The sequence below is a fragment of the Lampetra fluviatilis genome, unplaced genomic scaffold (genome assembly GCF_964198595.1).
Source record: "Lampetra fluviatilis unplaced genomic scaffold, kcLamFluv1.1 SCAFFOLD_663, whole genome shotgun sequence".
Lineage (NCBI taxonomy): Eukaryota > Metazoa > Chordata > Hyperoartia > Petromyzontiformes > Petromyzontidae > Lampetra > Lampetra fluviatilis.
In genome coordinates this window covers 1-27,192 of record NW_027620798.1, presented here as the reverse complement: position 1 = coordinate 27,192, position 27,192 = coordinate 1, and the positions used below count along the sequence as shown (strand labels likewise).

Genomic DNA, 27,192 nt, shown 5'->3' with positions numbered 1-27,192 from the left:
ACCCACCCACCCACTCACCCACCCACCCACTCACCCACCCACCCACCCACTCACCCACCCACCCACCCACCCACCCACTCACCCACCCACCCACTCACCCACCCACCCACCCACTCACCCACCCACCCACTCACCCACCCACTCACCCACACACACACCCACTCACCCACTCACCCACTCACCCACCCACTCACCCACACAAACACCCACTCACCCACTCACCCACCCACCCACCCACTCACCCACACACACACCCACTCACCCACCCACCCACCCACTCACCCACCCACCCACCCACTCACCCACACACACACCCACTCACCCACCCACCCACCCACTCACCCACCCACCCACCCACTCACCCACCCACTCACCCACCACCCACCCACTCCACTCACCCACCCACTCACCCACCCACCCACTCACCCACCCACTCACCCACACACCCACCCACCCACCCACCCACTCACCCACCCACCCACTCACCCACCCACCCACCCACTCACCCACCCACCCACTCACCCACCCACTCACCCACACACACACCCACTCACCCACTCACCCACTCACCCACCCACTCACCCACACAAACACCCACTCACCCACCCACCCACCCACTCACCCACACACACACCCACTCACCCACCCACCCACCCACTCACCCACCCACCCACCCACTCACCCACACACACACCCACTCACCCACCCACCCACCCACTCACCCACCCACCCACCCACTCACCCACCCACTCACCCACCCACTCACTCACCCACCCACACACAGAGGGGGGTTCAGGCTGCAGACTGACCGATGCCAAGAGGCGGTCGATGTTCTTGGGACTCATCGTGAAGACTGCAGCCTCCACTCAGACAGGGAGAGAGACACACACAGCTAGTTAGTTAGACACAGAGATACACAGAGAGACACACACAGCGAGTTAGTTAGACACAGAGACACACAGACACACAGAGACACACAGACAGAGAGAGACACACAGAGAGACAGAGAGAGACACACAGAGTTAGTTAGTTAGACACAGAGACACACACACACAGAGACACACAGACAGAGAGAGACACACAGAGAGACAGAGAGAGACACACAGAGTTAGTTAGTTAGTTAGACACAGAGACACACAGACACACAGAGACACAGACAGAGAGAGACACACAGAGAGACAGAGAGAGACACACAGAGTTAGTTAGTTAGACACAGAGACACAGAGACACACAGAGACACACAGACAGAGAGAGACACACAGAGAGACAGAGAGAGACACACAGAGTTAGTTAGTTAGACACAGAGACACACAGAGACACACAGAGAGAGACACACACAGCGAGTTAGACACAGAGACACACAGAGACACACAGAAACACAGAGACACACAGAGAGACACAGAGAGAGAGACAGGGAGAGAGACACACACAGCTAGTTAGTTAGACACAGAGACACACAGAGACACACACAGCTAGTTAGACACAGAGAAACACAGAGAGACACACACACAGCTAGTTAGTTAGACACAGAGACACACAGAGAGAGACACAGAGAGAGAGACACACAGAGAGACGCACACACAGCTAGTTAGACACAGAGACACAGAGAGACACAGAGAGAGAGAGACACACAGAGAGACACACACACAGCTAGTTAGACACAGAGAGACACACAGAGACACACAGAGAGACACACAGAGAGACACAGTTAGTTAGACACAGACACACATAGAGAGACACACAGAGGACTCATCGTGAAGACTGCAGCTTCTACTTAGACACAGAGAGAGACACACACACACAGCTAGTTAGACACAGAGACACACAGAGAGACACACAGACACAGAGACACGCGGCCGTTACCATGGAGACCTCCACCCCCTATGGCGACAGCAACGCGCGCTCCGATTGGTTCACGGAGGGAGGGAGGGAGGGGTTAGGGGGACTACCCCCTGGGCTGTGATTGGCTACCAGTTAGCCGTGTAGGGGGGGGGGTGAAGGGCTTCCCCGCGTTGTGATTGGTCAGCAAGTTAACCCGCTCCCCATTGGTTAATTTCACCTCTTATTGAAGGTAACGATGTGGAACATTTTAATTACTCAATGTGACGAAGCTAATCGCAATGATTATTCATTTCTCGTCGTTTGTTCACTTTAACAATAATTAGTTATTGTGAAGAACAATAATTAATTATTGTGAAGAACAATAATGGGGCCAACGTTGGATGCACTTTGCCGCGGTCCCTCCACCCCCCACCCCTCTAACGTTGGGTGCACTTTGCCGCGGTCCCTCCACCACCCCACCCCTCTAACGTTGGATGCACTTTGCCGCGGTCCCTCCACCCCTCCCCTCTAACGTTGGATGCACTTTGCCGCGGTCCCTCCACTCCCCCCACCTCTAACGTTGGGTACACTTTGCCGCGGTCCCTCAACTCCCCAACCCTCTAACGTTGGATGCACTTTGCCGCGGTCCCTCCACCCCCCCCACCTCTAACGTTGGACGCACTTTGCCGCGGTCCCTCCACCCCCCACCCCTCTAACGTTGGATGCACTTTGCCGCGGTCCCTCCACACCCCCTCTAACGTTGGACGCACTTTGCCGCGGTCCCTCCACCCCCCACCCCTCTAACGTTGGATGCACTTTGCCGCGGTCCCTCCAAACCCCCTCTAACGTTGGACGCACTTTGCCGCGGTCCCTCCACCCCCCACCCTCTAACGTTGGATGCACTTTGCCGCGGTCTCTCCACCCCCCCCCCCCCCAACGTTGGACGCACTTTGCCGCGGTCCCTCCACCCCCCACCCCTCTAACGTTGGATGCACTTTGCCGCGGTCCCTCCACACCCCCCCCAACGTTGGATGCACTTTGCCGCGGTCCCTCCACACCCCCCTGCACTTTGCCGCGGTCCCTCCACCCCCCACCCCTCTAACGTTGGGTGCACTTTGCCGCGGTCCCTCCACCCCCCCACCCTCTAACGTTGGGTGCACTTTGCCGCGGTCCCTCCACCCCCCCCACCCCTCTAACGTTGGATGCACTTTGCCGCGGTCCCTCCACTCCCCCACCCCTCTAACGTTGGGTGCACTTTGCCGCGGTCCCTCCACTCCCCAACCCTCTAACGTTGGATGCACTTTGCCGCGGTCCCTCCACCCCCCCCCACCCCTCTAACGTTTGGATGCACTTTGCCGCGGTCCCACCACCCCCCCACCCCTCTAACGTTGGATGCACTTTGCCGCGGTCCCTCCACCCCCCCCTCTAACGTTGGATGCACTTTGCCGCGGTCCCTCCACCCCCCCCCACCTCTCTAACGTTGGATGCACTTTGCCGTGGGTCCCTCCACCCCCCCACCTCTCTAACGTTGGATGCACTTTGCCGCGGTCCCTCCACCCCCCCCACCTCTCTAACGTTGGATGCACTTTGCCGTGGGTCCCTCCACCCCCCCACCCCTCTAACGTTGAATGCACTTTGCCGCGGTCCCTCCACCCCCCCACCTCTCTAACGTTGGATGCACTTTGCCGCGGTCCCTCCACCCCCCCCCTCTAACGTTGGATGCACTTTGCCGCGGTCCCTCCACTCCCCCCACCTCTAACGTTGGGTGCACTTTGCCGCGGTCCCTCAACTCCCCAACCCTCTAACGTTGGATGCACTTTGCCGCGGTCCCTGCACCCCCCACCCCTCTAACGTTGGATGCACTTTGCCGCGGTCCCTCCACCCCCCCCACCTCTAACGTTGGACGCACTTTGCCGCGGTCCCCTCCACCCCCCACCCCTCTAACGTTGGATGCACTTTGCCGCGGTCCCTCCACACCCCCTCTAACGTTGGACGCACTTTGCCGCGGTCCCTCCACCCCCCACCCCTCTAACGTTGGATGCACTTTGCCGCGGTCCCTCCACTCCCCCCCCCTCTAGCGTTGGATGCACTTTGCCGCGGGTCCCTCCACCCCCCCCACTCTAATGTCGGATGCACTTTGCCGCGGTCCCTCCACCCCACCCCTCTAACGTTGTACGCGCTTTGCCGCGGTCCCTCCACCACCACCTCTAACGTTGGACGCGCTTTTGCCGCGGTCCCTCACCACCACCTCCCTCACGGCGTCTCCCGCCACCGCTCAGCAAACCACGCCAGGTTCGACTCACAGTACGGAGCGGGGGAGGGTCTCTGCAGGGAGGTGATGTTGATGATGGGGGCTGTTGGACCCCCATCAACAACATCAACATCACTGAATGTCCACGGTCCCATAGCCAACACCGTTTACGTTAACCCGACTCGGTGAGGCCTAGTCGAGTCGGGCCCCCCGGGCTTGCCTGGATGTGCTGCCCAGGATGTGGTCGCTTCTGCCGCAGGGGGGTGGTGGATGGGGGGGGGGGTGGTTCTTCTCTCAGTACTGGGGGATGTCTGGAGCGAGATGATGTTGTATGGGGGGCTGTTGGACCCCCATCAACAACATCAACATCACTGAATGTCCACAGTCCCATAGCCAGCATCGTTAAGTTAACCCGACTCGGTGAGGCCTAGTCGAGTCGGGCCCCCGTGGCTTGCCTGGATGTGCTGCCCGGGTTGTGGTCGTTTGCGCCGCAGGGGGATACGGGGGGTGGTCCGACTCCCAGTACGGACGGATTTCTGGACGGCGATGTTGTTGATGTTGTTGATGGGGGGCTGTAGACCCCCATCAACAACATCACCACCATCGCCAAATCTCCATGGTCTCATCGCTATCAAGTTACTCTGAGGCGTGTCGAGGCCTAGCCGAGTCGGGCCCCCCCGGCTTTCCTGGACGGGTCAGCCCGGGATGTGATCGTTTGCGCCGCAGGGGTGGCAGGGAGAGGCTGAGTGGTGGTTTAAGATGGGTGGTCTCTGGGTGTGGTGAGTCTGTGGGGTGTCTGTGTGGTGAGTCTGTGGGTCTCTGTGTGGGTCTCTGTGTCTGTGTGGTGAGTCCTGTGGGTCTCTGTGTGGTGAGTCTGTGGGTCTCTGTGGGGTGAGTCTGTGGGTCTCTGTGTGGTGAATCTGTGTGTGTCTGTGTGGTGAGTCTGTGGGTCTCTGTGTGGTGAGTCTGTGGGTCTCTGTGTGGTGAGTCTGTGGGTCTCTGTGTGGTGAGTCTGTGGATCTCTGTGTGGTGAGTCTGTGGGGTCTCTGTGTGGTGAGTCTGTGGGTCTCTGTGTGGTGAGTCTGTGGGTGTCTGTGTGGTGAGTCTGTGGGTCTCTGTGTGGCGAGTCTGTGGGTCTCTGTGTGGTGAGTCTGTGGGTCTCTGTGGGGTGAGTCTGTGGGTCTCTGTGGGGTGAGTCTGTGGGTCTCTGTGGGGTGAGTCTGTGGGTCTCTGTGTGTTGAGTCTGTGGGTCTCTGTGTGGTGAATCTGTGGGTCTCTGTGTGGTGAGTCTGTGGGTCTCTGTGTGGTGAGTCTGTGGGTCTCTGTGTGGTGCGTCTGGGTCTCTGTGTGTTGAGTCTGTGGGTCTCTGTTTGGTGAGTCTGGGTCTCTGTGTGGTGAATCTGTGGGTCTATGTGTGGTGAATCTGTGGGTCTCTGTGTGGTGAGTTTGTGGGTCTCTGTGTGGTGAATCTGTGGGTCTCTGTGGGGTGAGTCTGTGGGTGTCTGTGTGGTGAGTCTCTGTGTGGTGAGTCTGTGGGTCTCTGTGTGGTGAGTCTGTGGGTCTCTGTGTGGTGAGTCTGTGGATCTCTGTGTGGTGAGTCTGTGGGTCTCTGTGTGGTGAGTCTGTGGGTCTCTGTGTGGTGAGTCTGTGGGTGTCTGTGTGGTGAGTCTGTGGGTCTCTGTGTGGCGAGTCTGTGGGTCTCTGTGTGGTGAGTCTGTGGGTCTCTGTGGGGTGAGTCTGTGGGTCTCTGTGGGGTGAGTCTGTGGGTCTCTGTGGGGGTGAGTCTGTGGGGTCTCTGTGTGTTGAGTCTGTGGGTCTCTGTGTGGTGAATCTGTGGGTCTCTGTGTGGTGAGTCTGTGGGTCTCTGTGTGGTGAGTCTGTGGGTCTCTGTGTGGTGCGTCTGGGTCTCTGTGTGTTGAGTCTGTGGGTCTCTGTGTGGTGAGTCTGGGTCTCTGTGTGGTGAATCTGTGGGTCTCTGTGTGGTGAGTCTATGGGTCTGTGTGTGGTGAATCTGTGGGTCTCTGTGTGGTGAGTCTGTGGGTCTCTGTGTGGTGAATCTGTGGGTCTCTGTGTGGTGAGCCTGTGGTTGTCTGTGTGGTGAGTCTATGGGTCTCTGTGTGGTGAATCTGTGGGTCTCTGTGTGGTGAGTCTGTGGGTCTCTGTGTGGTGAATCTGTGGGTCTCTGTGTGGTGCGTCTGGGTCTCTGTGTGTTGAGTCTGTGGGTCTCTCTGTGGTGAGTTTGGGTCTCTGTGTGGTGAATCTGTGGGTCTCTGTGTGGTGAGTCTGTGGGTCTCTGTGTGGTGAATCTGTGGGTCTCTGTGTGGTGAGTCTGTGGGTCTCTGTGTGGTGAATCTGTGGGTCTCTGTGGTGAGTCTGTGGGTCTCTGTGGTGAGTCTGTGGGTCTCTGTGTGGTGAATCTGTGGGTCTCTGTGTGGTGAGTCTGTGGGTCTCTGTGTGGTGAATCTGTGGGTCTCTGTGTGGTGAGTCTGTGGGTCTCTGTGTGGTGAATCTGTGGGTCTCTGTGGTGAGTCTGTGGGTCTCTGTGTGGTGAGTCTGTGGGTCTCTGTGTGGTGAATCTGTGGGTCTCTGTGGTGAGTCTGTGGGTCTCTGTGGTGAGTCTGTGGGTCTCTGTGTGGTGAGTCTGTGGGTCTCTGTGTGGTGAGTCTGTGGTCTCTGTGTGGTGAGTTTGTGGGTCTCTATGTGAGTCTGTGTAGACACACCTGTACCCCCACGCACCTATGCCCACACACCTGTACACACACACCTGTGTGCGTACCTGCAGGATGTCGTACATGCTGCCGCACCTGTACACACACACACACACCTGTACACACACCTGTACCCACACACACCTGTACACACACACCTGTACCCACACACCTGTACACACACACACCTGTACCCACACACCTGTACCCACACAACACACCTGTACACACACACCTGTACCCACACACCTGTACACACACACACCTGTACCCACACACCTGTACCCACACACCTGTACCCACACACCTGCACCCATACACCTGTACACACACACCTGTACCCACACCTGTGTGTGTGCCTGCAGGATGTCGTACATGCTGCCGCACCTGCATAATGGCTGGCAGGTGGACCAGGCGATCCTGTCGGAGGAGGACCGCGTGTTGGTCATTCGCTTCGGACACGACTGGGACCCCACGTGCATGAAGATGGACGAGGTTTTGTACTCCATCGCCGAGAAGGTGGACGCTCTCACTCGCTCGCTCCCTCGCTCGCTCGCTCACTCGCTCAGTTACCCACTCAGCCACTTACTCACTCAGACACTCAGACACTCACTCACCCACCTACTCACTCACTCAGACACTCACTCACTCAGACACTCAGACACTCACTCACTCACCCCACTCACTCACTCACCCACCCACCCACCCACTCACTCACTCACCCACCCACCCACCCACTCACTCACTCACCCACCCACTCACCCATCCACCCACGTGCATGAAGATGGACGAGGTTCTGTACTCCATCGCCGAGAAGGTGGACGCTCTCGCTCGCTCGCTCACTGGCTCGCTCGCTCAGTTACCCACTCAGCCACTTACTCACTCAGACACTCAGACACTCACTCACCCACCTACTCACTCAGACACTCACTCAGACACTCACTCAGACACTCAGACACTCACTCACTCACTCAGCCACTCACTCACTCACCCCACTCACTCACCCACCCACCCACCCACTCACTCACTCACTCACCCACCCACTCACCCATCCACCCACGTGCATGAAGATGGACGAGGTTCTGTACTCCATCGCCGAGAAGGTGGACGCTCTCGCTCGCTCGCTCACTGGCTCGCTCGCTCGCTCAGTTACCCACTCAGCCACTTACTCACTCAGCCACTTACTCACTCAGACACTCAGACACTCACTCACCCACCTACTCACTCACTCAGACACTCACTCACTCAGACACTCACTCACCCACTCACTCACCCACCCACCCACCCACTCACCCACTCACCCACCCACCCACCCACTCACCCACTCACTCACCCACTCACTCAATCACTCACTCACCCACTCACCCACTCACTCACCCACTCACTCACCCACCCACCCTGTCTCCCAGGTGAAGAACTTTGCTGTGATCTATTTGGTTGACATCACTGAGGTGCCGGACTTCAACAAAATGTACGAACTCTACGACCCCTGCACCTGCATGTTCTTCTTCAGGTGAGTGGGTGAGTGGGTGGGTGAGTGGGTGGGTGAGTGGGTGGGTGGGTGGGTGAGTGGGTGAGTGGGTGAGTGGGTGGGTGGGTGGGTGGGTGAGTGGGTGAGTGGGTGGGTGAGTGGGTGGGTGGGTGGGTGAGTGGGTGAGTGAGTGAGTGGGTGAGTGGGTGGGTGAGTGGGTGGGTGGGTGGGTGAGTGGGTGGGTGAGTGGGTGGGTGAGTGGGTGAGTGGGTGGGTGAGTGGGTGGGTGGGTGGGTGAGTGGGTGAGTGGGTGGGTGGGTGGGTGGGTGAGTGGGTGAGTGGGTGAGTGGGTGGGTGGGTGGGTGGGTGAGTGGGTGAGTGAGTGAGTGGGTGGGTGGGTGGGTGGGTGAGTGGGTGAGTGAGTGGGTGGGTGGGTGAGTGAGTGAGTGGGTGGGTGGGTGGGTGGGTGAGTGGGTGGGTGAGTGGGTGGGTGAGTGGGTGGGTGGGTGGGTGGGTGGGTGAGTGGGTGAGTGGGTGGGTGAGTGGGTGGGTGGGTGAGTGGGTGGGTGAGTGGGTGGGTGGGTGAGTGGGTGGGTGAGTGGGTGGGTGGGTGGGTGGGTGAGTGGGTGAGTGGGTGAGTGGGTGGGTGAGTGGGTGGGTGGGTGGGTGAGTGGGTGGGTGAGTGGGTGGGTGGGTGGGTGGGTGGGTGGGTGGGTGGGTGAGTGGGTGAGTGGGTGGGTGAGTGGGTGGGTGGGTGAGTGGGTGGGTGAGTGGGTGGGTGGGTGGGTGGGTGAGTGGGTGGGTGGGTGGGTGGGTGAGTGGGTGGGTGGGTGAGTGGGTGGGTGAGTGGGTGGGTGGGTGAGTGGGTGGGTGAGTGGGTGAGTGGGTGGGTGGGTGAGTGGGTGGGTGGGTGAGTGGGTGGGTGGGTGGGTGGGTGGGTGGGTGAGTGAGTGGGTGGGTGGGTGGGTGAGTGAGTGGGTGGGTGAGTGGGTGGGTGAGTGAGTGAGTGGGTGGGTGAGTGGGTGGGTGATGTGAGTGAGTGGGTGAGTGGGTGGGTGGGTGGGTGGGTGAGTGGGTGAGTGGGTGGGGTGAGTGGGTGGGTGGGTGGGTGAGTGGGTGAGTGAGTGGGTGGGTGAGTGGGTGGGTGGGTGGGTGGGTGGGTGAGTGGGTGAGTGGGTGAGTGGGTGGGTGGGTGAGTGAGTGAGTGGGTGGGTGGGTGAGTGGGTGGGTGGGTGGGTGAGTGGGTGAGTGAGTGAGTGAGTGGGTGGGTGAGTGGGTGGGTGGGTGGGTGGGTGAGTGGGTGGGTGGGTGGGTGGGTGAGTGAGTGGGTGGGTGGGTGAGTGGGTGGGGTGGGTGGGTGGGTGAGTGGGTGGGTGGGTGAGTGGGTGGGTGGGTGGGTGGGTGAGTGGGTGGGTGGGTGGGTGGGTGGGTGGGTGGGTGAGTGAGTGGGTGGGTGGGTGAGTGGGTGGGTGGGTGGGTGGGTGAGTGGGTGGGTGGGTGAGTGAGTGGGTGGGTGAGTGAGTGGGTGGGTGGTTGAGTGGGTGGGTGGGTGGGTGGGTGGGTGAGTGAGTGGGTGGGTGGGTGAGTGGGTGTGTGAGTGAGTGAGTGGGTGGGTGAGTGAGTGAGTGGGTGAGTGAGTGAGTGGGTGGGTGAGTGGGGTGGGTGGGTGAGTGGGTGGGTGGGTGGGTGAGTGAGTGGGTGGGTGAGTGGGTGAGTGAGGGGGTGAGTGGGTGGGTGGGTGGGTGGGTGAGTGGGTGGGTGAGTGGGTGAGTGGGTGGGTGAGTGAGTGGCTGAGTGAGTGACTGAGTGGCTGAGTGAGTGACTGACTGAGTGGGTGAGTGAGTGAGTGAGTGGGTGGGTGGGTGTGTGAGTGAGTGAGTGGGTGGGTGAGTGAGTGAGTGGGTGGGTGGGTGGGTGGGTGTGTGAGTGAGTGAGTGGGTGGGTGAGTGAGTGAGTGAGTGAGTGGGTGGGTGAGTGGGTGAGTGGGTGAGTGAGTGGGTGGGTGAGTGGGTGAGTGAGTGAGTGAGTGGGTGAGTGAGTGGGTGAGTGAGTGGGTGGGTGAGTGGGTGGGTGGGTGAGTGGGTGGGTGGGTGGGTGAGTGAGTGGGTGGGTGGGTGGGTGAGTGAGTGGGTGAGTGAGTGAGTGGGTGGGTGAGTGAGTGGGTGGGTGAGTGGGTGGGTGGGTGAGTGAGTGGGTGGGGTGAGTGAGTGGGTGGGTGGGTGGGTGGGTGAGTGAGTGAGTGAGTGGGTGGGTGGGTGGGTGGGTGAGTGAGTGAGTGGGTGGGTGAGTGGGTGAGTGGGTGGGTGAGTGGGTGGGTGAGTGGGTGGGTGGGTGGGTGGGTGAGTGGGTGGGTGAGTGAGTGGGTGAGTGGGTGGGTGAGTGGGTGGGTGGGTGGGTGGGTGGGTGGGTGGGTGAGTGAGTGGGGTGGGTGAGTGAGTGGGTGGGTGAGTGAGTGGGTGGGTGAGGGGGTGAGTGGGTGGGTGGGTGGGTGGGTGGGTGAGTGGGTGAGTGGGTGGGTGAGTGAGTGGGTGGGTGAGTGGTGGGTGGGTGAGTGGGTGAGTGAGGGGGTGAGTGGGGGGTGGGTGGGTGGGTGGGGGTGTGTGAGTGAGTGAGTGGGTGGTGGTGAGTGGGTGGTGGGTGGGTGGGTGGGTGTGGGGGGGTGGGTGAGTGAGTGGTGGGGTGGGTGGGGTGAGTGGGTGGGTGGGTGGGTGAGTGGGTGAGTGGTGGGTGGGTGGTGGGTGAGTGAGTGTGAGTGGGTGGGTGGGTGGGTGGGGTGAGTGGGTGGGTGGGTGAGTGGGTGGGTGGGTGAGTGGGTGGGGTGGGTGGGTGGTGGTGGGTGGGTGAGTGGGTGGGTGGGTGGGTGGGTGAGTGGGTGGGTGGGTGGGTGGGTGGTGGGTGGTGGGTGGTGGGTGGGTGGGTGGGTGGTGGGTGGGTGGGTGGGTGGGGTGGGTGGTGGGTGAGTGGGTGGGTGGGGTGGGTGGGTGGTGGGTGGGTGGGTGAGTGGGGGTGGGTGGGTGGGTGGGTGGGTGGGTGGGTGGTGGGTGGTGGTGGGTGGGTGGTGGTGGGTGGGGTGAGTGGGTGGGGGTGGGTGGGTGGTGGTGGGTGGGTGGGGGGGGTGGTGAGTGGGTGGGTGGGTGGGTGGGTGGGTGGGTGGGTGAGTGGGGGTGGGTGGGGGTGGGTGGGTGGTGGGTGGGTGGGTGGGTGGTGGGTGAGTGGGTGGGTGGGTGGGTGGGTGGGTGGGTGGGGTGGGTGGGTGGGTGGGTGGGTGGTGGGGTGGGGGGTGGGTGGGTGGGTGGGTGGGTGGGTGGGTGGGTGGGGGGTGGGGTGGGTGAGTGGGTGGGTGGGTGGGTGGGTGGGTGGGTGGGTGGTGGGTGGGTGGGTGGGTGGGTGGGTGGGTGGGTGGGGGGTGGGTGGTGAGTGGGGGTGGGTGGGGTGAGTGGGTGGGTGGTGGGTGAGTGAGTGGGTGAGTGAGTGGGTGGGTGGGTGAGTGAGTGGGTGGCTGAGTGAGTGAGTGACTGAGTGGCTGAGTGAGTGAGTGACTGAGTGGCTGAGTGAGTGACTGACTGAGTGGGTGAGTGAGTGAGTGAGTGGGTGGGTGTGTGAGTGAGTGAGTGGGTGGGTGAGTGACTGACTGACTGACCGACTGACCGAGTGTCTGTGTGACTGAGTGAGCAATCCACCTCTCATCCCTCGCCGCGCCCTCCCTCAGGAACAAGCACATCATGATCGACCTGGGCACGGGGGAACAACAACAAGATCAACTGGGCGCTGGAGGATAAGCAGGAGATGGTGGACATCGTGGAGACGGTCTACCGCGGAGCTCGCAAGGGCCGGGGGTTGGTGGTGTCGCCCAAAGATTACTCCACCAAATACCGATACTAGACGCTCACTCAGTCAGGCAGGCAGTCGGGCGGTCAGTCAGTCAGTCACTCAGTCAGTTACTCATTCAGTCACTCACTCAGTCAGTTACTCACTCAGTCAGTCACTCACTCAGTTACTCACTCACTCAGTCACTCACTCACTCACCTACTCACTCACTCGCTCAGCCACCCACTCACCCACTCACCCATTCACCCACTCACTCACTCGCTCACCCACTCACCCACCCACTCACTCACTCACTCACGCGCCCACTCACCCACTCACCCACTCACTCGCTCACCCACTCACTCACCCACTCACTCACCCACTCACTCACCCACGCACTCACCCACTCACTCACTCAACCACTCACTCACCAACTCACCCATTCACCCACCCACTCACCCACTCACCCACCCACTCACCCACTCACCCACCCACTCACCCACCCACCCACTCACCCACCCACCCACCCACTCACCCACCCACTCACCCACTCACTCACCCACCCACTCACTCACTCACCCACCCACCCACCCACTCACCCACTCCACTCACTCACTCACTCCACACTCACTCACTCACTCACCCACTCACCCACCGAGTTTCTCCTCTGGGAGACTCTGCGTGTAACGTTGACGGTCAAATTAAATCTCTGCGCGTTTTGTACCTCCTGCTTCTGTGTCTCGTTGTGGGTGGGTGAGTGAGTGAGTGGGTGAGTGAGTGAGTGGGTGAGTGAGTGAGTGAGTGAGTGGGTGAGTGGGTGAGTGGGTGGGTGAGTGGGTGAGTGAGTGGGTGGGTGAGTGGGTGAGTGGGTGAGTGGGTGAGTGACTGAGTGAGTAAGTGGCCGAGTGAGTGGCTGAGTGAGTGAGTGGCTGAGTAAGTGAGTGGCCAAGTGAGTGAGTGAGTGAGTTGCCGAGTGAGTGAGTGGCTGAGTGAGTGAGTGACTGAGTGACTGAGTGAGTGACTGGGTGTGTGAGTGAATGTGTGTGTGAGTGACTGAGTGAGTGTGTGACTGGGTGAGTGACTGAGTGAGTGACTGGGTGTGTGAGTGAGTGTGTGTGTGTGTGAGTGACTGAGTGAGTTAGTAAGTGTGTGTGAGTGACTGAGTGACTGAGTGAGTGTGTGACTGGGTGAGTGACTGAGTGAGTGACTGGGTGTGTGAGTGAGTGTGTGAGTGAGTGACTGAGTGAGTGTGTGAGTGACTGAGTGAGTGAATGACTGGGTGAGTGAATGAGTGACTGGGTGAGTGACTGACTGAGTGACTGACTGAGTAACTGACTGAGTGAGTGAGTGACTGGGTGAGTGAGTGACTGACTGAGTGAGTGAGATCAGCGTGTGGGCATTCCCACAGCGACCTCTGCTGTAGTACACGAAATGACCCATTCACCAACCACCACTTCCACCACTTTCTCCATTGTCCAGGACCCATTCAGGGCAAAGCACCACATCTTAACGGCCTAGCTACAAATGATATTTGTAAACCAACACACGCACACGCACAAACACACACAGACAAACACACACACGCACGCACAAACACACACACACGCACAAACACACACAGACAAACACACACACGCACAAACACACACACACGCACAAACACGTAGGGCTATACAACTTGACCCTATCACAATGCCTGGATCATTTGAATCAACGTCCCCATGGTTCTCTCCCTCCCAATGATGCCTCAGCTAGCCAGAGGATGAGACTCACTCAGTCACTCACTCAGTCACTTACTCACGCAGTCACTCACTCAGTCACTCAGTCACTCGCTCAGCCACTCAGTCACTCACTCAGTCACTCACTCAGTCAGTCACTCACTCACCCACTCACTCATCCATACACGCACCCACCTACTCACCCATCCACCCACCTACCCACTCACCAACTCATCCATCCACTCAACCACCCACCCACTAACCCAGCCACTCACCCACCAACTCATTCACCAACTCACTCACCCATCTACTCACCCACCCACTCACCCACCTATTCACCCATACACTCACCCACCCACTCACCCACCCACTCATAATCTCAATCACTCTCTCTCAATATAACTGGCTGAGTGGCTGGGTGAGTGAATTTGTGGGTGAGTGAGTGGGGAGTGAGTGAGTGGCTTTGTGAGTGAGTTGATGAGTGAGTGGCTGAGTGGGTGACGAAGTGAGTGAGTTCGTGAGTGAGTGTGTGAAGGAGTGAGTGGTGAGTGAGTTTGTTAGTGGGTGAATGAGTAAGTGTCTATGTGTGAGTGTGTGAGTGAGTGAGTAACTGAGTTAGTGAGTGACTGGGCGAGTGGTTGAGTGAGTGATTGTATGAGTGATAGAGTGAGTGACTGAGTGAGTGACTGAGTGAGTGGGTGAGTGACTATGTTAGTTACTGGGTGAGTGGCTAAGTGTGTGAGTGAGTGACTGGGTGAGTGGCTGAGTGAGTGAGTGACTGAGTGAGTGAATGACTGGGTGAGTGGCTGAGTGAGTGAATGGATGAGTTAGTGAGTGACTGGGTAAGTGAGTGAATGACTTGAGTGCGTGAGTGGGTGAGTGAGTGACTTGAGTGAGTGAGTGACTGAGTGATTGAGTGGGTGACTGAGTGAGTGAGTGACTAAGTGAGTGAGTGCATTGTCCAGACCCATTCAGGGCAAGGCACCGCATCTCCCTCCCAAGGATGCCTCAGCTAGCCAGAGGATGAGACTCACTCAGTCACTCACTCACTCAGCCACTCACTCAGCCACTCACTCAGCCACTCACTCACCCAGTTACTCACTTACTCAGCCACTCACCCAGTCACTCAGCCACCCACTCAGCCACTCAGCCACCCACTCAGCCACTCACTCACGCAGTCACTCACTCAGCCACTCATTCACTCAGCCACTCACTCACTCAGCCACTCACTCACTCAGCCACTCACTCACCCAGTCACTCACTCACCCAGTCAATCACTCAGTCACTCAGCTACTCACTCACTCACTCAGTCACTCACCCACTCAGTCACTCACCCACTCAGTCACTCACTCAGCCACTCACTCACTCAGCCACTCACTCACCCAGTCACTCACTCACCCAGTCAATAACTCAGTCACTCAGCTACTCACTCACTCACTCAGTCACTCACCCACTCAGTCACTCACCCACTCAGTCACTCACTCACTCAGCCACTCACTCACTCAGCCACTCACTCACTCAGTCACTCAATCACCCAGTCACTCACTCACCCAGTCACTCAGTCACTCAGCCATTCACTCACTCAGTCACTCACTCACTCAGTCACTCACTCACTGAGTCACTCACTCACTCAGTCACTCACCCACTCACTCACTCAGTCACTCAGTCAGTCACTCAGTCACTCAGTCACTCAGTCACTCACTCACCCACTCACCCACCGAGTTTCCCTTCTGGGAGACTCTGCGTGTATTTAACGTTGACGGTCAAATTAAATCTTTGCGCGTTTTGTACCTCCTGCTTCTGTGTCTCGTTGTGGGTGGGTGGGTGAGTGACTGAGTGAGTGACTCAGTGAGTGAGTGACTGAGTGAGTGAGTGACTGAGTGAGTGAGTGAGTGGCTGAGTGACTGAGTGAGTGACTGGGTGAGTGAGTGACTGGGTGAGTGAGTGACTGAGTGAGTGAGTGGCTGAGTGATTGAGTGGCTGAGTGAGTGAGTGACTGAGTGGGTGAGTGACTGAGTGGGTGAGTGACTGAGTGAGTGAGTGGGTGGCTTTGTGAGTGAGTGACTGAGTGAGTGAGTGAATGGGTGAGTGGCTGAGTGAGTGAGTGACTGGGTGAGTGAGTGGCTGAGTGAGTGAGTGAGTGGCTGAGTGAGTGACTGAGTGACTGGGTGAGTGACTGAGTAAGTGACTGGGTGAGTGGCTAAGTGAGTGAGTGACTGGGTGAGTGGCTGGGTGAGTGGCTGAGTGAGTCCCTGGGTGAGTGGCTGGGTGAGTGGCTGAGTGAGTGAGTGAGTTATTGGATGAGTGAGTGAGTGACTGGGTGAGTGGCTGGGTGAGTGGCTGAGTGAGTCCCTGGGTGAGTGGCTGGGTGAGTGGCTGAGTGAGTGAGTGAGTTATTGGATGAGTGAGTGAGTGACTGGGTGAGTGAGTGACTGGGTGAGTGAGTGAGTAAGTGACTGGGTGAGTGGCTAAGTGAGTGAGTGACTGGGTGAGTGGCTGGGTGAGTGGCTGAGTGAGTCCCTGGGTGAGTGGCTGAGTGAGTGAGTGAGTTAGTTATTGGATGAGTGAGTGAGTGACTGGGTGAGTGAGTGGCTGGGAGAGTGAGTGAGTGATTGGGTGAGTGAGTGACTGGGTGAGTGAGTGAGTGATTGGGTGAGTGAGTGTGTGAATGGGTGGGTGAGTGGCTGAGTGAGTGATTGGATGAGTTAGTGATTGTATGTATGTATGAGTGCGTGAGTGAGTGAGTGCCTGGCTGAGTGAGTAACTGAGTGACTGGGTGAGTGACTGAGTAAGTGACTGGGTGAGTGGCTAAGTGAGTGAGTCCCTGGGTGAGTGGCTGAGTGAGTGAGTGAGTTCTTGTATGAGTGAGTGAGTGACTGGGTGAGTGAGTGACTGGGTGAGTGAGTGAGTGAGTGTGTGAGTGGGTGGGTGAGTGCGTGAGTGAGTGACTGGCTGAGTGACTGAGTGAGTGAGTGACTGAGTGAGCGGCTGAGTGAGTGAGTGAGTGACTGAGTGAGTGAGTGAGATGAGCGTCTGTGCATTCCCACAGCGACTTCTCCTGTAGTCCACCAATCGACCTATTCACCAACCCAACTTCAAAACTTCCTCATCCTGCATTGTCCAGCACCCATTCAGGGCAAGGCACGGCATCTTCACGGCCTAGCTACAAATTATAATTGTACACCAACACACACACACGCACACACAAGCGCACAAACACACACACACTTAGGGCTATACAACTTGACCCAATCAGAATGCCTGGATCATTTGCATCAACGTACCCATGGCTCCCTCCCTCCCAAGGATGCCTCAGCTAGCCAGAGGATAATACTCAGTCACTCACTCAGTCACTCACTCAGTCACCTTGCCACTCACCCAGTCACTCACTCAGTCACTCACTCAGCCACTCACTCAGCCACTCACTCAGTCACCTAGCCACTCACCCAGTCACTCACTCAGTCACTCACTCAGTCACTCACTCACTCAGCCACTAATTCAATTACTCACTTACTCAGCCACTCACCCAGTCAATCACTCAGTCACTCACTCAGCTACTCACTCAGTCACTCATTCACTCAGCCACTCACTCAACCACTCACTCACTCAGCCACTCACTCACTCACTCAGCCACTCAGCCATTAACTCAGCCACTAACTCAGCCACTTAGCCACTCACTCAGCCACTCACTCACTCAGCCAGTCACTCAATCAGCCACTCAGTGACTCACTCACTCAGTCACTCACTCAGCCACTCACTCACTCAGCCACTCACCCACTCACTCACTCAGTGACTCACTCACTCAGTCACTCACTAACTCAGTCACCCACTCACTCACTCAGTCACCCACTCACCCACTCACTCAGCCACTCAGTCACCCACTCACTCATCCACAAACTCACTCAGTCAGTCACTCAGCCACTCACCCAGTCACTCACTCACTCAGCCATCCACTCAGCCACTCACTCAGCCACTCACTCAGTCACTCACTCAGCCACTCACTCAGTCACCTAGCCACTCACCCAGTCACTCACTCACCCAGTCACTCACTCAGCTACTCACTCAGCCACTCGCTCAGTCACTCATTCACTCAGCCACTAATTCAGTTACTCACTTACTCAGCTACTCACCCAGTCACTCACTCAGACACTCGCCCAGTCACTCATTCACTCAGCCACTCACTCAACCACTCACTCACTCAGCCACTCACTCACTCAGCCACTCAGCCACTAACTCAGCCACTCACTCAGCCACTTATTCACAGACTCAGCCACTCACTCAATCAGCCACTCAGCTACTCCATCAGTCACTCACTCAGCCACTCACTCACCCAGCCACTCCAGTAACTCAGTCTATCACCCAGTCACTCACTCACCCAGTCACTCATTCACTCAATCAACCACTTATCCATTCACTCAACCACTCACTCACCCACGCATCCATTCACCCACTCTCCCACCCACCTACTCACCCATCCACCCACCTACCCACTCTCCCACCCACCCATCCAGTCACTAACCCAATCACTCACTGACCCACCGACGCACCAACTTTCTCACCCACCCACTCATCCATCCACCCACTCACCCACCCACTCATCCATCCACCAAACCACCCACTCACCCACCCACTCACCCATCCACTCACCCACCCACCCACTCACCCAGCCACTCACTTACCCACCCACTCATCCATCTACCCAACCACCCACTCATCCATCCAGCCACCCACCAACTCACCCACCCACCCACACACCAACCTGCCTGCTCACCTACCCACTCACCCAACTACTCACCCACCTACTCACCCACCTACTCACTCAACCACTCACTCAACCACTCACTCAACCACTCACTCACACATTCACTCACCCACTCACTCAGCTACGCATCCACTCACTAACCCACCCACTCACTCACTAACCCACCCACCCACTCACTAACCCACCCACCCACTCACTAACCCACCCACCCACTCACTAACCCACCCACCCACTCACTAACCCACCCACCCACCCACTCACTAACCCACCCACTCACTCACTCACTCACCCACCTACTCTCCCACCCACCTACTCATTCACCCACCCACTCACCCATCCACCCACTCATCCATCTACCCAACCACCCACTCACCCACCCACTCACCCAACCACTCACCCACCCACCCACTAACCCAGCCACTCACTTACCCACTCATCCATCCAGCCACCCACCAACTCACCCACCCACCCACACACCAATCTGCCTGCTCACCTACCCACTCACCCAACTACTCACCCACCTACTCACCCACCTACTCACTCAACCACTCACTCAACCACTCACTCAACCACTCACTCCCACATTCACTCACCCACTCACTCAGCTACGCATCCACTCACTAACCCACCCACTCACTCACTAACCCACCCACCCACTCACTAACCCACCCACCCACTCACTAACCCACCCACCCACTCACTAACCCACCCACCCACTCACTAACCCACCCACCCACTCACTAACCCACCCACCCACTCACTCACTCACTCACCCACCTACTCTCCCACCCACCTACTCATTCACCCACCCACTCACCCATCCACCCACTCATCCATCTACCCAACCACCCACTCACCCACCCACTCACCCAACCACTCACCCACCCACCCACTAACCCAGCCACTCACTTACCCACTCATCCATCCAGCCACCCACCAACTCACCCACCCACCCACACACCAACCTGCCTGCTCACCTACCCACTCACCCAACTACTCACCCACCTACTCACCCACCTACTCACTCAACCACTCACTCAACCACTCACTCAACCACTCACTCACACATTCACTCACCCACTCACTCAGCTACGCATCCACTCACTAACCCACCCACTCACTCACTAACCCACCCACCCACTCACTAACCCACCCACCCACTCACTAACCCACCCACCCACTCACTAACCCACCCACCCACTCACTAACCCACCCACCCACTCACTAACCCACTCACTCACTCACTCACCCACCTACTCTCCCACCCACCTACTCATTCACCCACCCACTCACCCATCCACCTACTCACCCATCCACCCACCGACCCACTCTCCCACCCACCCACCCACCCACTCACTGACCCACCCACTCACTCACCCACCTACTCTCCCACCCATCTACTCATTCACCCACCCACTCACCCATCCACCTACTCACCCATCCACCTACTCACCCATCCACCAACCCACCTACTCACCCACCCACTCACCCACCAACTCACCCACCCACACACCCACCCACCTACTTACTCACCCACTCACTCACCCACCTACCTATTCACCCACTCACTCATCCATCCACCAACTCACCCTCCTACTCACCCACCCACTCACTCACAATCTCAATCACTCTCTCTCAATATAACTGGGTGAGTGGCTGGGTGAGTGAATTTGTGGGTGAGTGAGTGGGGAGTGAGTGAGTGGCGATTGAGTGGGTCAGTGAGTGAGTGAGTGGTGAGTGAGTGGGTCAGAGTGGCATTGTGAGTGAGTGGCTAAGTGAGTGGCTAAGTGGGTGAGCGAGTGAGTGACTTCGTGAGTGAGCGTGTGAAGGAGTGAGTGGTGAGTGAGTTTGTTAGTGGATGAATGAGTAAGTGTGAGTGTGTGTGTGTGAGTGTGTGAGTGAGTGGCTGAGTTAGTGAGTGACTGGGTGAGTGGTTGAGTGAGTGATTGTATGAGTGAGTGAGTGAGTGGCTGAGTGAGTGACTGAGTGACTGGGTGAGTGGCTGAGTGAGTGAGTGGGTGAGTGGCTAAGTGAGTAAGTGACTGGGTGAGTGGCTGAGTGAGTGAGTGACTGGGTGAGTGACTGAGTGAGTGACTGGGTGAGTGTGTGAGTGAGTGGCTGAGTGACTGAGTAGGTGGCTGGGTGAGTGGCTGAGTGGGTGAGCGAGAGAGTGACTTTATGAGCGTGTGAAGGAGTGAGTGGTGAGTAAGTTTTTTAGTAGATGAATGACTTAGTATGTGTGTGGGTGCGTGGGTGGGTAAGTGAGTGATTGGGTGGTTGGATGAGTGAGTGAGTGATTGGATGAGTGAGTGACTGAGTGAGTGGCTGAGTGAGTGTGTGGCTGAGTGAGGGGCTGAGTGAGTGAGTGACTGAGTGAGTGACTGAGTGAGTGAATGACTGAGTGAGTGAGTGACTGAGTGAGTGGCTGAGTGAGTGAGTGACTGGGTGAGTGACTGGGTGAGTGGCTGAGTGGGTGAGCGAGAGAGTGACTTCGTGAGCGTGTGAAGGAGTGAGTGGTGAGTAAGTTTTTTAGTGGATGAATGAGTTAGTATGTGTGTGAGTCGGTGGGTGGGTAAGTGAGTGATTGGGTGGGTGGATGAGTGAGTGAGTGATTGGATGAGTGAGTGACTGAGTGAGTGGCTGAGTGAGTGAGTGACTGAGTGAGTGGCTGAGTGAGTGAGTGACTGAGTGAGTGACTGACTGAGTGAGTGAGTGAGTGACTGAGTGAGTGGCTGAGTGAGTGAGTGACTGAGTGAGTGAATTACTGAGTGAGTGAGTGGCTGAGTGAGTGAGTGACTGGGTGAGCGAGAGAGTGACTTCGTGAGCGTGTGAAGGAGTGAGTGGTGAGTAAGTTTGTTGGTGGATGAATGAGTTAGTATGTGTGTGAGTGGGTGGGTGGGTCAGTGAGTGATTGGGTGGGTGGATGAGTGAGTGAGTGATTGGAAGAGTGAGTGAGTGACTGAGTGAGTGGCTGAGTGAGTGAGTGGCTGAGTGAGTGGCTGAGTGAGTGAGTGACTGAGTGAGTGACTGACTGAGTGAGTGAGTGAATTACTGAGTGAGTGAGTGAGTGGCTGAGTGAGTGAGTGACTGGGTGAGTGGATAAGTGAGTGAGTGACTGGGTGAGTGGCTAAGTGAGTGAGTGGCTGAGTGCGTGAGTGACTGGGTGAGTGGCTAAGTGAGTGAGTGACTGGGTGAGCGAGTGAGTGAGTTCGTGAGTGAGCGTGTGAAGGAGTGAGTGGTGAGTACGTTTTTTAGTGGATGAATGAGTTAGTATGTGTGTGAGTGGGTGGGTGGGTCAGTGAGTTATTGGGTGGGTGAGGAAGTAACTGAGTTATTGCGTGACTGGTTGAATGTCTGAGTGAGTGAGATGAGCGTGTGTGCATTCCCACAGCGACTTCTCCTGTAGTCCACAAATCGACCCATTCAACAACCCAACTTCAAAACTTCCTGATCCCGCATTCTCCAGACCCATTCAGGGCAAGGCACCGCATTTTTGCGTCCAACCTATACATCATAATTGTAAACCAACACACATACAAACACGTAGGGCTATACAATTTGACCCAATCACAATGCCTGGATGATTTGCATCAACGTCCCCAGGGCACCCAGCTCGCCAGCTCGCTCAAGGGGTATTAAAGCCCACGGTCCGACAGAGGTTGAGACAGCTGAGGTTTGTACATCAGAGGTAAAGTCTCACTCAGTCACTCACTCAGTCACTCACTCAGTCACTCACTGAGTCACTCACTCACTCACTCAGTCACTCACTCAGTCACTCACTCACTCAGTCACTCACTCAGTCACTCACTGAGTCACTCACTCACTCACTCAGTCACTCACTCACTCAGTCACTCACTCAGTCCCCCACTCACTCAGTGAGTCACTCAGTCAATCACTCAGTCACCCACTCACTCAGTCACCCACTCACTCACTCAGTCACTCACCCACTTAGTCACTCACTCAGTCACCCACTGAGTCACTTACTCAGTCACTCATTTAGTCACTCAGTCACTCACTCAGTCACTCACTCACTCAGTCATCCAGCCACTCACTCATTCACTCACTCAGTCACTCACTCAGTCACTCACTCAGCCACTCAGTTACTCAGTCACTCACCTACGCACTCACTCAGTCACCCACCCACTCACTCAGTCACTCACCTACTCAGTCACTCAGTGGCCCACCCACTCACTCAGTCACCCTCTCACTCAGTCACTCACCCACTCAGTTACTCACCCATTCACTCACTCACTCACTCACTCGCTAAAACACCCAATCACTCACTCACCCACTCAGTCACTCACTCACTCACTCACCCACTCACTCAGTCACTCAGTCACCCACTCACTCAGTCACTCACCCACTAAGTCAGCCACCCACTCACTCAGTCACTCACTCAGTCACCCACTCACTCACTCACCCATTCACTCAGTCACTCACTCAGCCACTCACCCACCCACTCACTCAGACACCCACTCACTCAGTCACTCACCCACTCAGTCACTCACTCACCCATTCACTCAGTCACTCACTCAGTCACTCACTCACCCAGCAACCCACTCACTCATTCACTCACTCACTCACTCAGTCACTCACCCACTCACTCACTCAGTCACTCACCCACTCACTCACTCAGTCACTCAGTCACTCACCCACTCAGTCACCCACTCACTCACTGGAACAGAGATTAGAGAAGAGGTTAAGTCAGAGGTTGACACATCAGACGATAAGACAGAGGGTGGCTGAGTGACTGAGTGAGTGAGTGAGTGACTGACTGAGTGAGTGGGTGAGTGAGTGACTGAGTGAGCGACTGACTGAGTGACTGACTGAGTGAGTGACTGACTGAGTGACTGACTGACTGACTGAGTGACTGACTGAGTGACTGACTGAGTGACTGCCCGACAAATCCTTTTCAGATTCACTGAACCGAAAGCTGCAACCCCTGTGGTGATTCCTGATGGCGGTGATGATGGTGATGAAGGTGATGGTGGTGATGGCGGTGATGGCGGTGGTGACAGCCTCCGATAGCATCGATGTGGGTGTGATGATGTCAGGCGCTGGTGATGTGAAGGGTGAGTGAGTGAGTGGGTGAGTGGGTGAGTGGTGGGTGAGTGGGTGAGTGGGTGGGTGAGTGGGTGAGTGAGTGAGTGGGTGAATGAGTGAGTGGGTGGGTGAGTGAGTGAGTGGGTGAGTGGTGGGTGAGTGGGTGGGTGGGTGAGTGGGTGAGTGAGTGGGTGAGTGAGTGGGTGAGTGGGTGAGTGGGTTGGTGAGCAGGTGGGTGAGTGGGTGGGTGAGTGGGTGGGTGAGTGAGTGGGTGAGTGAGTGGGTGAGTGGTGGGTGAGTGGGTGGGTGAGTGGGTGAGTGGTGGGTGAGTGGTTGAGTGGGTGAGTGGGATGGTGAGTGAGTGGGTTTGTGGTGGGTGAGTGGGTAAGTGGGTGAGTGTGTGGGTGAGCGGGTGAGTGGTGAGTGGGTGAGTGGGTGGGTGAGTGAGTGGGTGAGTGGTGGGTGAGTGGGGGGGGTGGGTTGGTGGGTGGGTGAGTGGGTGAGTGAGTGGGTGAGTGGGTTTGTGGTGGGTGAGTGGGTGAGTGGGTGAGTGTGTGGGTGAGTGGGTGAGTGGGTGAGTGGTGAGTGGGTGGGTGAGTGAGTGGGTGAGTGGTGGGTGAGTGGGTGGGTGGGTGAGTGTTTGGGTGAGTGGGTGAGTGGGTTGGTGAGTGAGTGGGTGAGTGGTAGGTGGGTGGTTGAGTGAGTGAGTGGGTGAGTGGGTGGATGGGTGATTGGGTGGGTGAGTGAGTGAGTGGGTGAGTGGGTGGATGGGTGATTGAGTGGGTGAGTGGTGGGTGAGTGGTTGGGTGAGTGGGTGAGTGGGTTGGTGAGTGAGTGGGTGAGTGAGTGGTGTGGTGTGTGTGGGTGGGTGATGTGTGAGTGGGTGAGTGGTGAGTGGGTGAGTGGGTGTGGTGAGTGGGATTGTGGTGGGTGAGTGGGTGAGTGGTGGGTGAGTGGGTGGGTGAGTGAGTGGGTGAGCGAGTGGGGTTTGTGGTGGGTGAGTGGGTGAGTGTGTGGGTGAGTGGTGTGTGGGTGGTGGTGTGGAGTGAGTGGGGGTGAGTGGTGGGTGAGTGTGATTGGTGGGTGAGTGGGTGGGTGAGTGGGTTGGTGAGTGATTGGGTGAGTGGTGGGTGAGTGGGTGGGTGAGTGAGTGGGTGAGTGGTGGGTGAGTGGGTGGGTGGGTGAGTGGGTGGGTGAGTGGGTGAGTGGGATGGTGAGTAGGTTGGTGAGTGGGTGGGTGAGTGGGTGAGTGAGTTGGTGGGTGGGTGGTGGGTGGTGAGTGGTGGGTGGGTGGAGTGAGTGGTGGTGGTGGCTGGGTGGGTGATGTGGGTGGGTGAGTGGGAGGTGTGATGGGATGAGGAGTAACATGAGATGTTGATGATGGATGGGTGAGTGATGTGAGGATGTTGATATTGATGATGAAGTTGAGTGATGAAGTTGATATGTTGATGATGTTGATGATGATGATGTGATGATGATGATGATGTTGATGAGATGTTGATGATGATGTGATGAGATGATGATGAGATGAGTGATGTATTGATGTGATGATGTTGATGTGATGATGATGTTGATGATGATGATGATGATGTTGATGATGATGATGTTGATGATGATGTTGATGATGATGTGATGTGATGATGATGATGTTGATGATGATGATGATGATGATAGATGTTGATGAGATGATGTGTTGATGATGTGATGATTGATGATGATGTTGATGATGATAGATGATGTTGATGATGATGATGTTGATGATGATGTTGATGATGATGATGTTGATGGTGATGATGTAGTTGAGATGTGATGATGTTGATGTTGATGATGTGATGATGATGTTGATGATGATGATGATGTGATGATGATGATGTTGATGATGATGTTGACTGATGATGATGATGTGATGATGATGATGATGTTGATGATGTTGATGATGATGATGTTGATGGTGATGTGTTGATGATGATGAATGGTGTTGATGATGTTGATGGTGATGATGTGTTGATGATGATGATGGTGTTGATGATGTTGATGATGATGATGGTGTTGATGATGATGATGATGTTGATGGTGATGATGTTGTGATGATGATGATGTTGTGATGATGTGATGATGATGTGTGATGATGATGATGTGTTGATGATGTTGATGGTGATGATGGTGTTGCTGATGTTGATGTTGATGATGATGTTGATGATGATGATGATGTGTTGATGATGTTGATGTGATGATGATGTTGATGATGATGATGATGTGATGAGATGATGATGATGATGATGTTGATGATGATGATGATGATGATGATGTTGATGATGTTCGATGTTGATGATGATGTTGATGATGTTGATGATGATGGATGTTGATGATGATGTTGATGTTGATGATGTTGATGATGATGTTGATGATGATGATGATGATGATGTTGATGATGATGTTGATGATGATGTGTTGATGATGTTGATGATGTTGATGATGATGATGTTGTGATTGTGATGTTGATGATGATGATGATGAGTTGATGATGTGATGTTGTGATGATGTTGATGGATGATGATGGTGTGATGATGTTGATGTGATGATGATGTTGATGATGATGATGTTGATGATTTGATGATGTTGATGATGATGATGATTGTTGTATGATGTGATGATGTTGATGTGATGTTGATGATGTGTTGTGATGATGATGTTGATGTTGATGATGATGTGATGATGATGTTGATGATGTTGATGATGATGATGATGTTGATGATGATGATGTTGATGATGATGTTGATGATGTGATGTGATGTTGATGATGTGTTGATGATGTGATGTTGTGATGTTGATGTGATGATGATGATGTTGATGATGATGTTGATGATGATGTGATGATGATGTTGATGATGTGATGATGTAGATGATGTGATGATTGATGATGTTGATGATGATGATGTGATGGTGATGATGTTGTGATGATGATGTGGTGTTGATGATGTTGATGATGATGATGGTTGATGATGATGATGATGTTGATGTGATGATGGTGTTGATGGTGATGATGTTGTTGATGATGATGTTGTTGATGATGTTGATGATGATGATGGTGATGTGATGATGAGTGTTGATGATGTGATGATGTGTTGATGTTGATGATGTGTGATGTGTGATGATGATGATGATGGTGTTGATGATGATGATGATGTTGATGATGTTGATGATGATGATGTTGTGATGATGATGATGTTGATGATGATGATGATGATGGTGATGATGATGTTGATGATGTTGATGATGTGATGATGTTGATGATGATGATGATGTTGATGATGGGTTGATGATGATGAGTTGATGATGATGTTGATGATGATGTTGATGTGATGATGTGATGATGATGTTGTTGATGATGATGTGTGATGATGTTGATAGATGTTGATGATGATGATGTTGATGATGATGATGTTGATGATGAGATGTGATGATGATGATGATGTTGCTGATGATGATGATGTGTTTGATGATGGTGATGGTGATGATGGTGTTGATGATGATGATGTTGTTGATGATGTTGATGATGATGATGATGGTGTTGATGATGTTGATGATGATGATGATGTTGATGATGATGT

The 27,192-nt window shown here is 55.6% G+C and overlaps 1 protein-coding gene across 1 annotated transcript; it reads left to right on the top strand.

Moving 5' to 3' along the window:
* The first annotated feature begins 4,052 nt into the window (after window positions 1-4,052).
* LOC144954393 (thioredoxin-like protein 4A) lies at window positions 4,053-12,548 on the top strand. Its single transcript, XM_078884896.1, is given in 5 exon segments — window positions 4,053-4,113; window positions 7,146-7,299; window positions 8,190-8,293; window positions 11,961-11,991; window positions 11,993-12,548. Coding segments are annotated over 4 exon segments (429 nt in total). The 5' UTR covers window positions 4,053-4,113; window position 7,146; the 3' UTR covers window positions 12,134-12,548.
* The last annotated feature ends 14,644 nt before the right edge of the window (window positions 12,549-27,192 follow it).